This window comes from Triticum dicoccoides, chromosome 4A (assembly GCF_002162155.2).
Source record: "Triticum dicoccoides isolate Atlit2015 ecotype Zavitan chromosome 4A, WEW_v2.0, whole genome shotgun sequence".
Taxonomy (NCBI): Eukaryota; Viridiplantae; Streptophyta; class Magnoliopsida; order Poales; family Poaceae; genus Triticum; species Triticum dicoccoides.
This window is the reverse complement of record NC_041386.1, coordinates 32,947,848-32,960,916: the sequence shown is the minus strand read 5'-3', so window position 1 is coordinate 32,960,916 and position 13,069 is coordinate 32,947,848. Positions and strand designations below refer to the sequence as shown.

General features: G+C 42.3%; 1 protein-coding gene across 1 annotated transcript; it reads left to right on the top strand.

The window, feature by feature from the left end:
- The first annotated feature begins 6,361 nt into the window (after positions 1-6,361).
- On the top strand, positions 6,362-7,452 carry LOC119288619 (pollen allergen KBG 41-like). The gene has a single exon (XM_037568207.1). It carries the CDS (start codon positions 6,409-6,411, stop codon positions 7,228-7,230), a length of 822 nt encoding a protein of 273 aa, XP_037424104.1. The 5' UTR covers positions 6,362-6,408; the 3' UTR covers positions 7,231-7,452.
- The last annotated feature ends 5,617 nt before the right edge of the window (positions 7,453-13,069 follow it).

Below are 13,069 nucleotides of genomic sequence, written 5' to 3'. Positions count from 1 at the left end.
AAACTTGTGGCAGCGAAAAAAGTGTTTTTGGGTGGCTCTCTGATGTATTTGGAATATTTGGAATTTATAGCCCTGGAATTAGGTCAAGAGTTGCCACTAGGGGCCCATAATCATGGGGGCACCCCCCTGAGGTGCGCCTAGCAGGCTTGTTGCTGCCTCATGACACTTTAGATCTTCTTCCAAAGCTTCTAGGGTCCCTTCTGGTCCAGAAAAAATCATCAAAAGGTTTCGTAACGTTTGGACTCCGTTTAGTACTGGTTTTCTGAAAAGCAAAAAAAAAAATAACTAGCACTGGGCACTAGATTAATAGGTTAATACCAAAAAATGATATATAATTGCATAATGAACATCCAAGATTGATACTATAATAGATAAGACAATCAAAAAAATATAGATACGTTGGAGACGTATTAGCATCCCCAATATTAACTCCTTCTCGTCTTCGAGTAGGTAAATGATAAAAATAGAATTTTTATGTGGAATGCTACCTAACATGTCTATCATGTAATCTCTTTTTAGGTATGAATATTAAGATCTGAATTATTCAAAGCAATAGTCTATAATTTGACAAAAAGACATCAATACTCAGGCAAAGTAACAAACAATCTTGTCTTTCAAAATAAAAATGCTAAAGAAAGTTAACCCTACAAAATCATATAATCTTGTCATCCTCCATCTTCTTAGTACAATGTATTTATCATGCACAACCCCGATGACAAGCCACAAAATTGGTTTATAATTTTTAACGTGATTCATATTTTTCAACCCCCACGCAATATATGAGCATAAGCCATGGAGATAGCACTATGGGTAGAATAGAATACGGTGGTAGAGATTAATATGGAGAAGACAAAAAAGGAGAAAGTCTCACATCAACGAGACTAATCAACGGGCTATGGAGATGCCCATCAATTGATGTCAATGCGAGGACTAGGGATTGCCATGCAACAGATGCACTAAGATCTATAAGTGTATGAAAGCTCAAAAATAAAACTGTGTGGGTGCGCATCCAACTTGCTTGCTCATGAAGACCTCGGGAATTTCAGGAAGCCCATCATCGGAATATATGAGCCAAGTTCTATAATGAAAAAATGTCACTAGTATATGAAAATAAAAGCATAGGAGACTCTCTATATGAAAAGCATGGTGCTACTTTGAAGCAAAATTGTGGACAAGGATAGTAACATTGCCCCTTGATACGTCTCCAATGTATCAATTATTATTATTATTCCATGCTATTATAGTATCAGTCGATCTTGGATGTTTTATATTCATTTACAAGCAACTTTATATTATTTATTGGGACTGACCTACTAACTTAGTGCGCAGAGCCAGTTACTGTTTTTTGCCTGTTTTTGACTTTTTAGGAAATCAATATCAAACAGAGTCCAAACGAAGAAAAAACTTCATATTTTTTTCTGGACCAGAAGAAATCCTAGAAGGTTCGAGGAATACCAGAAGACCTACGAGGGAGCGAGAAGCTCGTGGGGCATGCCCCGGGGGTCGCCCCATAGGCTTGTGGGGCCCTCGTGAAGCGTCTTGACCTAGTTCAACCTCTATAAATACCCAAAAATTACCCTCAGATCAAAGAGCACCTCGAAATACTTTTCGCCGCCACAAGTTTCTGTTCTCGTGAGATCCCATCTAGAGGCCTCCGGCGGTGCAATTGATCACGGAGGGGCTCTACATCAACCTTGATGCCCTTTTGATGATGCATGAGTAGTTTACCACAAACCTATGAGTCCATAGTTAGTAGCTAGATGGCTTCTTCTCTCTCGATGTTTTCAATACAATGTTCTCCTTGATGTTCTTGGAGTTCTATCCGATGTAATTCTTTCTTGCGATGTGTTTGTTGGGATCCGATGAGTTGTGAGTTTATCATCAGATTATCCATGAATATTATTTGATTTTTATCTAAACTCTTGTATGCATGATTCTTATAGCTTCCTATTTCTTCTCCGGTCTATTGATTTGGTTTTGCAAACTAGATTGATTTATCTTGCAATGAGAAGAGGTGCTTTCTAATTGGTTCGATCTTGCGGTGCTCAATCCCAGTGATAGAAGGGGACATGACACGTATGTATCATTGATATTAAGGGTAAAAAGATGGGGTTTACTTATGCGTGAGTTTATCTTGTCTATGTCATGTCATGTTGCTTAAGGCGGTACTCTGTTCTTTATGAACTTAATACTCTAGATGCATGCTGGATAGAAATCGATGTGTGGAGTAATAGTAGTAGATGCAGAATCATTTTGGTCTACTTGTATCGGACATGATGCCTATATATATGATCATTGCCTTGGATATCTTCATGATTATTTTCTTTTCTATCAATTGCCCAACAGTAATTTGTTTACCCATCGTATGCTATTTTCAAGAGAGAAGTCTCTAGTGAAAACTATGGCCCCCGGGTCTACTTCTATCATATATTGAAAATCCTAAAAATACCTTGCTGCAACCTTATTTAATTTATTTTGTATTTTTTCGATCTATTTATCTATCTATCACCGTAGAATTTAATATCCCTTGTTCGCGTTGGGTGCAAGGATTTGTTATTTTGTGTGCAGGTGCTGCTAACGAGTTGTTGTGTGATTCTCCTACTGGATTGATAACCTTAGTTTCATATCTGAGGGAAATACTTATCTCTACTGTACTGCATCATCTTCTCCTCTTTGAGGAAAAACCCAATACAACTCACAAGTAGCAACAAGCAAAAAGGAAAATGGAAAATATTTATGTGTTTTTGTGAAAACATTTAAGAAGTGGGGGAGATGAAATCGAGAGGCAAATGGAAAATAATGTAAATGTAAGGAGATGAAAGTTTGTGTGTGGTACTTGATAAGTTTTGGTTATGTCTCCCCAGCAACGGCGCCACAAATTCTTCCTACTACTTGTGAGCTGCGTTGAGATTTTTTTGAAGAGGAAAGGATGATGTAGTACAGTCGAGATAAATATTTCCCTCAGTTAAGAACCAAGGTCATCAATCCAGTAGGAGAATCACACAAGACCTCATGAATAACACCTACACACAAAAGAACAAATACTTGCAACCAACGCAAACAAGGGGTTGTCAATCCCTTGGCGGTTAATTGCAAGGATCAAGTCTAATAATGGTAGGTAGATAAACATAAACACAAAATAAAAATAAATAAATTGCAACAAAGTATTTTTGGATTTCAATATATGATAAAGATAGACCCGGGGCCATAGTTTTCACTAGAGGTTTCTCTCTTAAACATAGCATACGGTGGGTAAACAATGTTGGGCAATTGGTAGAAAAGTGCGTAGTTATAACGATATTCGATGCAATGATCATGTATGTAGGTATCACGTCCGAGGCAAGTAGACCGACTCATGCCTACACTACTACTATTACTCCACACATCGACCGCTATCCAGCATGCATCTAGAGTATTAAGTTCATAAAGAATGGAGTAATGTATTAAGCAAGATGACACGATCTAGATTAAGTAAACTCAATCAATATGAATAAACCCCATCATTTTATCCTTAATGGCAACGATACACAAACATGGCATGTATGTTTCTGTCACTGGGATTGAGCACCGCACGATCGAACAAATCACAAAGCATCTTTCCCATTGCAATATAAATCAATCTAGTTGGCCAAACCAAATCTACAGATCAGAGAGAAATACAATTCTATAATAATCATGCATATAAGAATTCTAAAAAGGCTCAAATAATATTCATGAATAATCTAACCATAAACCCACAATTCATCAGATCCCAACAAAAACACTTCAAAACAAGATTACATCAAATAGAACTCCAAGAACATCTAGGAGAACATTGTATTGAAGATCAAAGAGAGAGAAGATGCCATCTAGCTACTAGCTATGGACCCGCGGATCTATGGTAAACTACTCACGCATCATCGGAAGGGCAGCAAAGATTATGTAGAAGCCCTCCATGGTTGATTCCCCCTTCGGCAGTGTCGGTGTCAAAACCGTCGGATCTCGGGTAGGGGGTCCCGAACTATGCGTCTAGGCTGGATGGTAACAGGAGGCAGGGGCACAATGTTTTACCCAGGTTTGGGCCCTCCTGATGGAGGTAAAATCCTACGTCCTACTTGATTAATATTGATGATATGGGTAGTACAAGAGTAGATCTACCACGAGATCAGAGAGGCTAAACCCTAGAAGCTAGCCTATGGTATGATTGTATATTGTGGTTGTTGTCCTACGGACTAAAACCCTTCGGTTTATATAGACACCGGAGAGGGTTTAGGGTTACATAAGGTCGGTTACAAAGGAGGAGATGTCCATATCCGTATTGCCTTGCTTGCCTTCCACGCCAAGTAGAGTCCCATCCGGACACGAGACGAAGTCTTCAATCTTCTATCTTCATAGTCTAACAGTCCGGCCAATGGAGATAGTCCGGCTGTCCAGAGACCCCCTAATCCAGGACTCCCTCGGGTAGAGTACCAGAGAAGGCCTCCGGATGGGATCTCAAAGGAACAGAAACTTGCGGCGGCGAAAAAAGTGTTTTTGGGTGGCTCACCGATGTATTAGGAATATATGGAAATTTACTAGCGTTGGAATTAGGTCAAGAGGCGCCATGAGGGGCCCACAAGCCTGGGGCACCCCCTCCCCCGGGGTGCACCTGGCAGGCTTATCGTTGTCTCGTGACACTTCAGGTCTTCTCCCAAAGCTTCTAGGGTCCCTTCTGGTCCAGATTTTTTTTCGTAGCGTTTGGACTCCGTTTGGTACTAATTTTTTGAAAAGCCAAAAACATGCAAAAATAGCAACTGGCATTGGGCACTAGGTTAATAGGTTAGTCTCAAAAATGATATATAATTGCATATAATTACATAATAAGTATCCAAGATTGATACTTTAATAGCATGGAACAATCAAAAATTATAGATATGTTGGAGGCGTATCAATGATCTCCAAGATTGTGTATTCACCAATGCGGATATAGTCGTCAATTGCATTGGTCGAACAACCATATGCCAAAACTCGAACAGCCACAATGCACTTCATTCGAGGGCTTGCACTCATCTTTTCGCATGCATTTCTTTGAAGTTTGAACTAGTCATCATACTTCTCAACAACTTTTGCAATGGTCAAAAAAAGACTTGTGTGCACCCGAAAGCGCCGGCAAAAGTACTTCTCCAGATAGGTTGGATTTGGATCAAAGTAGTCTCTCGTGATCTTGGCATGTCCCTCTTCTCTATCACGGTTAATTTGTGTGTTGCCAAACTATGATCCTCGGTCGTTTAATATCGTCATTGAAAATCATGCCAAGAACAGTTTCAAAGTTCTCATCATCTTCTTCCTCTTCGGATGACGATGAGTCCTATAAGAGCATCTCCCTCAACCACTTAATCTTCAATTCAAATGGCTCGGTTCAATCCAAATGGCTCGGTTCAAAACAAAATGAAAGAAAAAACTCACCTAGGCAAACCAGCGAACATTTGCAATGTGCTGGCTGTGCATCGGCCAGCTGGCATCATTTAGGCGAACCCAACGGACAATGACGCATGGGAATGACCGGCAGTGGTTCCCTAGCATGGTCAGATGTGCCTTTCTTATTGACCTGATTTTATCCTGACAATGCAGCTATTATAGCAATATGATTAACACAAATTTCCTAATTCAGTAGCTTGTATAGATATAAACAAGGGTTGAAAGGATTGGTTGAGAAGCAATTATTCCATTGGAGGGAAGGAGATCTTACTAAAGGCCACAACTCAAGCTATAATTTAGTTAGCCATCTCTGTGTTCCATTTAACTAAAGGAATTTGCAAAGAAATTAATGACATTATTGCTCAGTTTTGGTGGCGAGATGAGGAGGATAATAAAAAGATGGACTGGCTCGCTTGGTGGACACTTTGCTTTCCTAAAAGTGAGGGAGGTAAAGGCTTTATAGATTACATTTTTTTAGGCTTGCAATGCTTGCCAAGCAATGTTCGAGATTGATAACCACCCCTAATTTGTTATGTCCAAGAATTTTAAACACCAAGTACTACCCTAATATAAGTATGATCTGTTACAATCTACCCCTAAGAAAGGTCCATCATTTACGTGGCCACAACATCATGTTTGGTCTTCCATCATTCAAGGGTGGATATATTTGGAGGATTGGTAGAGGGGAGAGGTTCCTATCTAGTTCGGACGGGAAGGTAATACCCCACGAGGTCAACTAGTATTTAGCGATCTAATTGTTGGTTTGTGGGATGACGAGCTCATGAGTATAATTAGCTTGGCTAAAAAGGGAGAGGACAGGAGGAGATTGCTAATTTGGGCATGGTAATCTCTGCGAGCCTCTCACCATACAGATGTATATATAGAGCTAAGCTCCTTCATCCTCACACCACACCACAATCTCTCCTTCTATGTATTGTGCAAACCAACCAACGCAAGACAAAAGCAGCAACAATGGCAGTGCAGCAGTGCACAATGGCGCTCTTCGTGGCGGTCGCCCTCGTGGCCGGGCCAGCCATCTCGTACGCTGCCGAAGCCGGCCAAGCCCCGGCCGGGGCACAACCCAAGGCCACGACCGAGGAGCAGAAGATAATTGAGCAGGCCAACAAAGCCTTCAAGGCGGCCGTGGCGACGGCAGCCGTAGTCCCTCCAGCGGACAAGCCCAAGTATTTCCAGACCACCTTCGTCAACAACTTTGGCAACTGGACACTCGAAGGGTTAGCCAACGCGTCCAGCGCCAACGCCAGTATGAGCACTAGGGTCATCTTCGCTCAGGTGGCGGCCGCCATGAACGCCCAGGGCACTACCCCGGAGGCCCAGTATGACTCTTTCGTGGCCATCTTTGGCGAGTCGCTCCGCATCATTGCTGGCATCCTTGAGGTCCACGCCATCAAGCCCGCCCGCGAGGAAGTCAAGGGGGCGAGCCCTGCTGGCGAGCTCAAGGCCATTGACCAGATCGACACCGCCTTCAGGACTGCAGCCACCGCTGCCGATGCTGCCCCGGCCGAGGACAAGTCCACCGTCTTCGACTCCGCCTTCAGCAAGGCCATCAAGGAGACCATGGGCGATGCATACAAGGACTACAAGTTCGTCCCCGCCCTCGAATCTGCCGTCAAGAAGATCTACACCGCATTAGTTCCCGCGAAGCCCACGGAAAAGATCTTCGTCTTTGAGAGCGCCCTTGAAGACACCATCGGCGCCATGGCCACCGCGGCCGCTGCCCCCGCAGCGCCCACTCCCACTCCCGCCTCCGCGGCCGGTGGCGACAAAGTCTGAGCTCATATTATATACAAATATGGACACGACTAACATCCTCTCAGTCGGACTTTAAACAACATATCTGGTAAGAAGTGGGAGTCGAACCCACTACCTATGGTTCACCATAGATGTGTGTAACCAGCTAACCTTGCTTAATTTCGATCTATAATGAGGTAGGATAATATTTATACCTGTACGTGTCGCGACCATGAGAAAAATAAACCATTTTCTTTCTTTTCTTTTTTACCGATTTCCCCCCTTTTGTACTATATTTTGTTTTGTTTTTCTAGATAGTCAGCTACTTTGTTAGTATATACAACATAGTGGTAATTCTTTTTTCTAAAGTACATTGTGGTAACTTTAACTAAAAAAAGTTGTTGACATACCTCGGTAACTTATGTGTAATAACATGATAATTTTTGCACCATAGACCTGGTAATTATGTGCAACACAGACCTGGCAACTTGGGCACAAACACCAAGGAAAATTTAACCCCAGGAAAAAAAATTGTTGTAACACACTTCCATAACTTTCTCCGTAAAGAGCATGGTAATTTATAAGCTCCGAACCTGATAACTCACACACAAATATCACGATAACTTGACCTAGAGAAAAAAATGTTGTAACACACCTCAATAACTTTTTCGTAAAAAGCATGGTAATTTATACGCCACGAACCTAATAACTCATGGACAAAAACAACATAAGTTATCGAGGGTATGTTTCCAAACAACTTCCTCCCTACGATCAAAGTTATCACGGTGTTTGTAAATAAGTTATCAAGTCCACGGTGCGTACGAAGTTATCAGGGGGGGTATGTTTTCAAACAACTCCCTCCCCTCCCACCACCCCCGACCAATGTTACCATGATATTTACGCATAAGTTATCACATATACGGTGCTTTATAGTACCACACTATTTAAATGGAAGTTATCAGTGATGTTTTTAAACAGCTCCTCCCCGGATCAAAGTTATCATGTTGTTTGCGCATGAGTTATCAGGTTTGTGGTGTGTGAAATATCATGCTATTTACACAGAAGTTGTAGCCTGTAGGAGGATGTCTTCAACTTTTTCTCCTAGATCAAAGTTATCACCGTGTTTGCGCATGAGTTATCAGGTTTATGGTGTGTAAAATATCATGCTATTTACGCAGAAGCTGTAGGGGGGTGTCTTCAATTTTTTCTCCTGTATCAAAGTTATCACTGTGTTTGTGCATGAGTTATCAGGTTTATGGTGTGTAAATTATCATGCTATTTACGCAGAAGCTGTAGGGGATGTCTTCAACTTTTTCTCCTGGGTCAAAGTTATGTCTGTGTTTGTGCATGAGTTATCAGGTTTATGATGTGTAAAATATCAATGCTATTTACGCACAAGTTGTATGGGATGTCTTCAACTTTTCTCTTGGGTCAAAGTTATCACTATGTGTGCATGAGTTATCAGGTTTATAATGTGTAAATTATCATGATATTTACGCAGAAGCCGTAGGGGATGTCTTCAACTTTTTCTCCCTGGGTGAAGTTATCACCGTGTTTGTGCATGAGTTATCAGGTTTATGGTGTGTAAATTATCATGCTATTTACACGGAAGTTGTAGGGGATGTCTTCAACTTTTTGTCCTGAATCAAAGTTATGAGATTTATGGTGTGTAAATTATCATGTTATTTATGCATAAGTTATTGAAGGGTGTATTATTCCATATGTAGCCTGATAACTACAAAAATTAACCATGTTGATAATTTTATTACATCTAGACCAATAACTACATAGTAACCATGTTGGTAACTATAATACATCTAGTTCGATAACTACAAAATAACCTTGGTTACTATTACGCATAGTAGCTATGTTGTGAGATGGTGCAGCCACTCTTCAAAATTTTGGTGCGGGAGAGGACAGGCCGTGGACACTCCCAATCTACTCAACTCCTCCCAAATCAAGTACATGCTGAAGCATTGTTTTCATAATTGATTGAACATTGTTTTCCTTGATCTAAGATTATTTCTTACGAATCATCATCATCACCTGATTACATAAAAATAAAAAATAGAAAATCTCCCAAGTCAAAGTAACCTCGGTATTTATACTAGTTTGTTATGACTACGTCAATTAAATTACCATGCGATTTACATCACCATTACTAAGGGTATATTTCAACAATCTTGCTTGGATCAACATTTGTGTAGGTACAGAGTCTCGACGATAGCTTTAAATTTCTGAATTGACTAAGGTAGATGCTTCGCTCTGTTTTTAGCAATCAAGATCAAATCTAAAGATAATTGTTGTCTGTATAGCGTACAATTAAAATGTGTAGTTTAGATGTGCATCAAATGTTGTGGTAGCGTAGTGGTCAGTGCCTCTTTGTCTCACATAGCTGACTTGGGTTCGAATCTTGTCATTAACATCATTTGTTTACCGTTAAAACAGTACAACGGCAAGAAAGAAAATGGGCTACCTCGCCCAAAAATCATGGCAACCTCCCACTAAACGCTCCCTGCGGAAATCGCGGCGACAACCTCCCACTAAACGCTCCCTGCGAAAATCCCACCGGTGCCGTCGCGCAAATCACCAACTAATTAATAGCCATGCAATCATGATCTCGGATCTGTTGCAGTTTCAATCGGGCCCACATGTCATCGACGCAGATGCTTCGCTCGCCCTGAAACGTTGCGATCCGTTGGATTAAAAACGTGCGGCATCCAGCTCGTGCGGACCTTTTGCAAAAACCAGGACGGCAGGATTTTAGCTTTTTATTGGAGGTGTTTGGTTCCCAGTTTTTTGTCTGGTATCCCATTACAATGTAACCTCTTACCGTTACTAAAAAACGCCCGTGCGTTGCAACAGGGCCACATTAACTTTAAAAGTTTAATATCAATTATGTTAATATTACATTTAATATTTTCATACATATTAAGTGACATTGATGATTTTTTTACCATCAATTTCTCACACACACATCCTCTCCCTCCCTCTTTCTCATTCTCTCTCCCCCTTTCCCTCACTCGGGAGGTGGGACGAAAATAAACCCAGAATAGAGACTACCAACTGAGACATTAGGAGTAGAGATCATTTAGTTGATAAGAATAAATAGAAAACGGTGTTAAAAAGGAGAAACATATTAGAATACATTGAAAAACCAAAAGGACGATGTAAAAGGGGATTTGCCCTGCCCCCCGGCCTTGCCATCGAACCAGCTCAGCGGTCCAGTCCCCACGTGGTCGTCTTCTCCTGTTCCCCGAGCCGCGTCGCTACGGAGCCGGGCTCCCTCCCGACCACCTCGCTAGCATCGAAGGGGAATGGATAAGGGTGACGCCCTTCCTTCCCTGCCCCCATGGCCTCACTCCTCCTCGACGCCCCCTCCCAAATCCACTTCTCCTCCTCGCTCGCTCGATCCCGTCGATCTGGACGAAGTCAGACGCCACGGCGACCATGACCGACCCCGTCCACATGGCCACTGCCCTCCCTGCGGGCTAGGAGCTTGTCGAGGAGCTCCGAACGCCTTCGCTACTTCATCTGCGCCAACGAGATCAAGTCCAGCACCCCCGCATCGACGTCGTTGCCGTCTTCCTCAACCTTGGGCCACCACGACATTGCCGTTCGATCCGCGCCGCCCCGAGCTCCCATGTCTTCCCCTAGGGCGCCATTGACACCGTCATGATCTCCTTTTGCCTTTTCCCTGTTTCCCCTCTCGTTTCCTCTCGTTAGGTATTTCGCCGTGGCTGAGAACCATCGTCCGCCATGGCCATTGCAGGGGTAGCCACCGAGCTCCTCGGATTGACCCCGTGGCACATGCCCGCTCCTATGCACGTCCACGCCAGAGTCTGTCGCTCTTCTTCCGCGCCCGCGGGGCCACTCCCTCTTCATGCCCACGCCCGTGCTACACCGCGTCGGTCGCGCCCGTCACTGCCTTCGCGCTTGCCGCAGCCACCGCACCACTGTGCCCCGCGCGACACACACCCTGCTCGCGCGCCACACTCTCGCTGGCTACGCTCGCCCCGTCTGCTGCCGCCTATCCCTTTGCTCGCCACGCTGTCGCGCCCCTGCCTCGCGCCGCCTCTAGTCGTGGCCATCTTCTGCCGGCCGCCCCCTCAGCCACGCCGGCCGCATCTCTGCCCTCCACCGTCGGCCGATCGCCTCGCCTTCTGCGTGTTGCTTCCTGCTGCTATGCGCTGCTCTATCGCTGGTACGCTATTGCGCCATGCCCTCGACACCGCCGTGGACAAATGTGGCGGAGGGATTGTTAATGGAGTACGAGAAGGAGGTGGCGGAGAAGGTGTGGAGAGGCAGGAGGTCTGGGGCGATGTCACCTGGCTGTGGTGGAGGTGTTTATGCGAGAAGGAGCCGAAGTGGAAGGAGAGGTCACAATTGGAAAGAATCGCAAAAAAAATCATAACCTGGAGATCTCAGTTCAAAAAATGCTAATATCGATGGAGGGGTGATTTCCTTCAATAGGTGGAAAACATAGGAAATATTGGTTGTTATCAAGGAAAGGTAAAATTTAAGAAAGTTAGGATTTTTGAACTGATTTCTATGCAAATGGGGTTTTATTGTTTGGTAACGTGATATCAGTACCTGCCTGTTTGTGACGTGTCTGATTAGGAAAGTTTGCAAATGTTAAGAAACTATTTATTGGGAGGAAAGTTGTGACGTGTCTGTTATTTGTTTTCTAAAACAAATTTCACTAATTAGAGAAATCGACTGATTTAGATAAGTTAGAAAAGTTAGATTAAAATATATTATTTGTTTCCTGAAAATATGTTATTTGTTTCCTGAAAATATGTTATTTGTTTCCTAAGACAAATTGAACCAATAAAAGGAATCGATTGATTTGCATAATTTAAGGAAGTTAGATTAAAATGTATTATTTGTTTCCTGAAAATCTGTTATTTGTTTCCTAAGACAAATTGAACCAATAAAAGGAATCGATTGATTTGCATAATTTAAGGAAGTTAGATCCGTGATTTGTTATACGTTGGGAAAGTTCTGGTTGTAATAAAGAGTGGAGAGAAAAATAAACCGATGGACCAGGGTAGGAGAGGGTGATGGGAGGAGAGACGAAAAAACCCAGCGAAAATAAACCGCGGACCAGGGTGGGAGGGGTTTTATTGTTTGGTGACGTGATATCAGTACCTGCCCGTTTGTGACGTGTCTGATTAGGAAAGTTTGCAAATGTTAAGAAACTATTTATTGGGAGGAAAGTTGTGACGTGTATGTTATTTGTTTCCTAAAACAAATTTCACTAATAAGAGAAATCAATTGATTTAGATAAGTTAGAAAAGTTAGATTAAAATGTATTATTTGTTTCCTGAAAATCTCTTATTTGTTTCCTAAGACAAATTAAACCAATAAAAGGAATCGATTGATTTACATAATTTAAGGAAGTTAGATTAAAATGTATTATTTATTTCCTGAAAATCTATTATTTGTTTCCTAAGACAAATTGAACCAATAAAAGGAATCGGTTGATTTGCATAATTTAAGAAAGTTAGATTAAAATGTATTATTTGTTTCCTGAAAATCTGTTATTTGTTTCGTAAGACAAATTGAACCAATAAAAGAAATCGATTGATTTGCATAATTTAAGGAAGTTAGATCCGTGATTTGTTATACGTTAGGAAAGTTCTGGTTGTAATAAAGAGTGGAGAGAAAAATAAACCGATGGATCAGGGTGGGAGGGGTGATGGGAGGAGAGACGAAAAAATCAGCGAAAATAAACCGCGAACCAGGGAGGAGGGGTGGTGGAAGGAGAGACAAAAAAAACAGCGAAAATAAACCACGGAGACGATTCACCAACTCGTCCATTAGGAGTAGAGATCCATGTTTGGTTTTCTTTCTCTGTAAACAGATCCCAACGTAGTTT

What these genes read in the sequence shown, in the direction of transcription:
- LOC119288619 (XM_037568207.1), top strand. Translation starts at nt 6,409, where the DNA reads ATGGCAGTGCAGCAGTGCACAATGGCGCTCTTCGTGGCGGTCGCCCTC.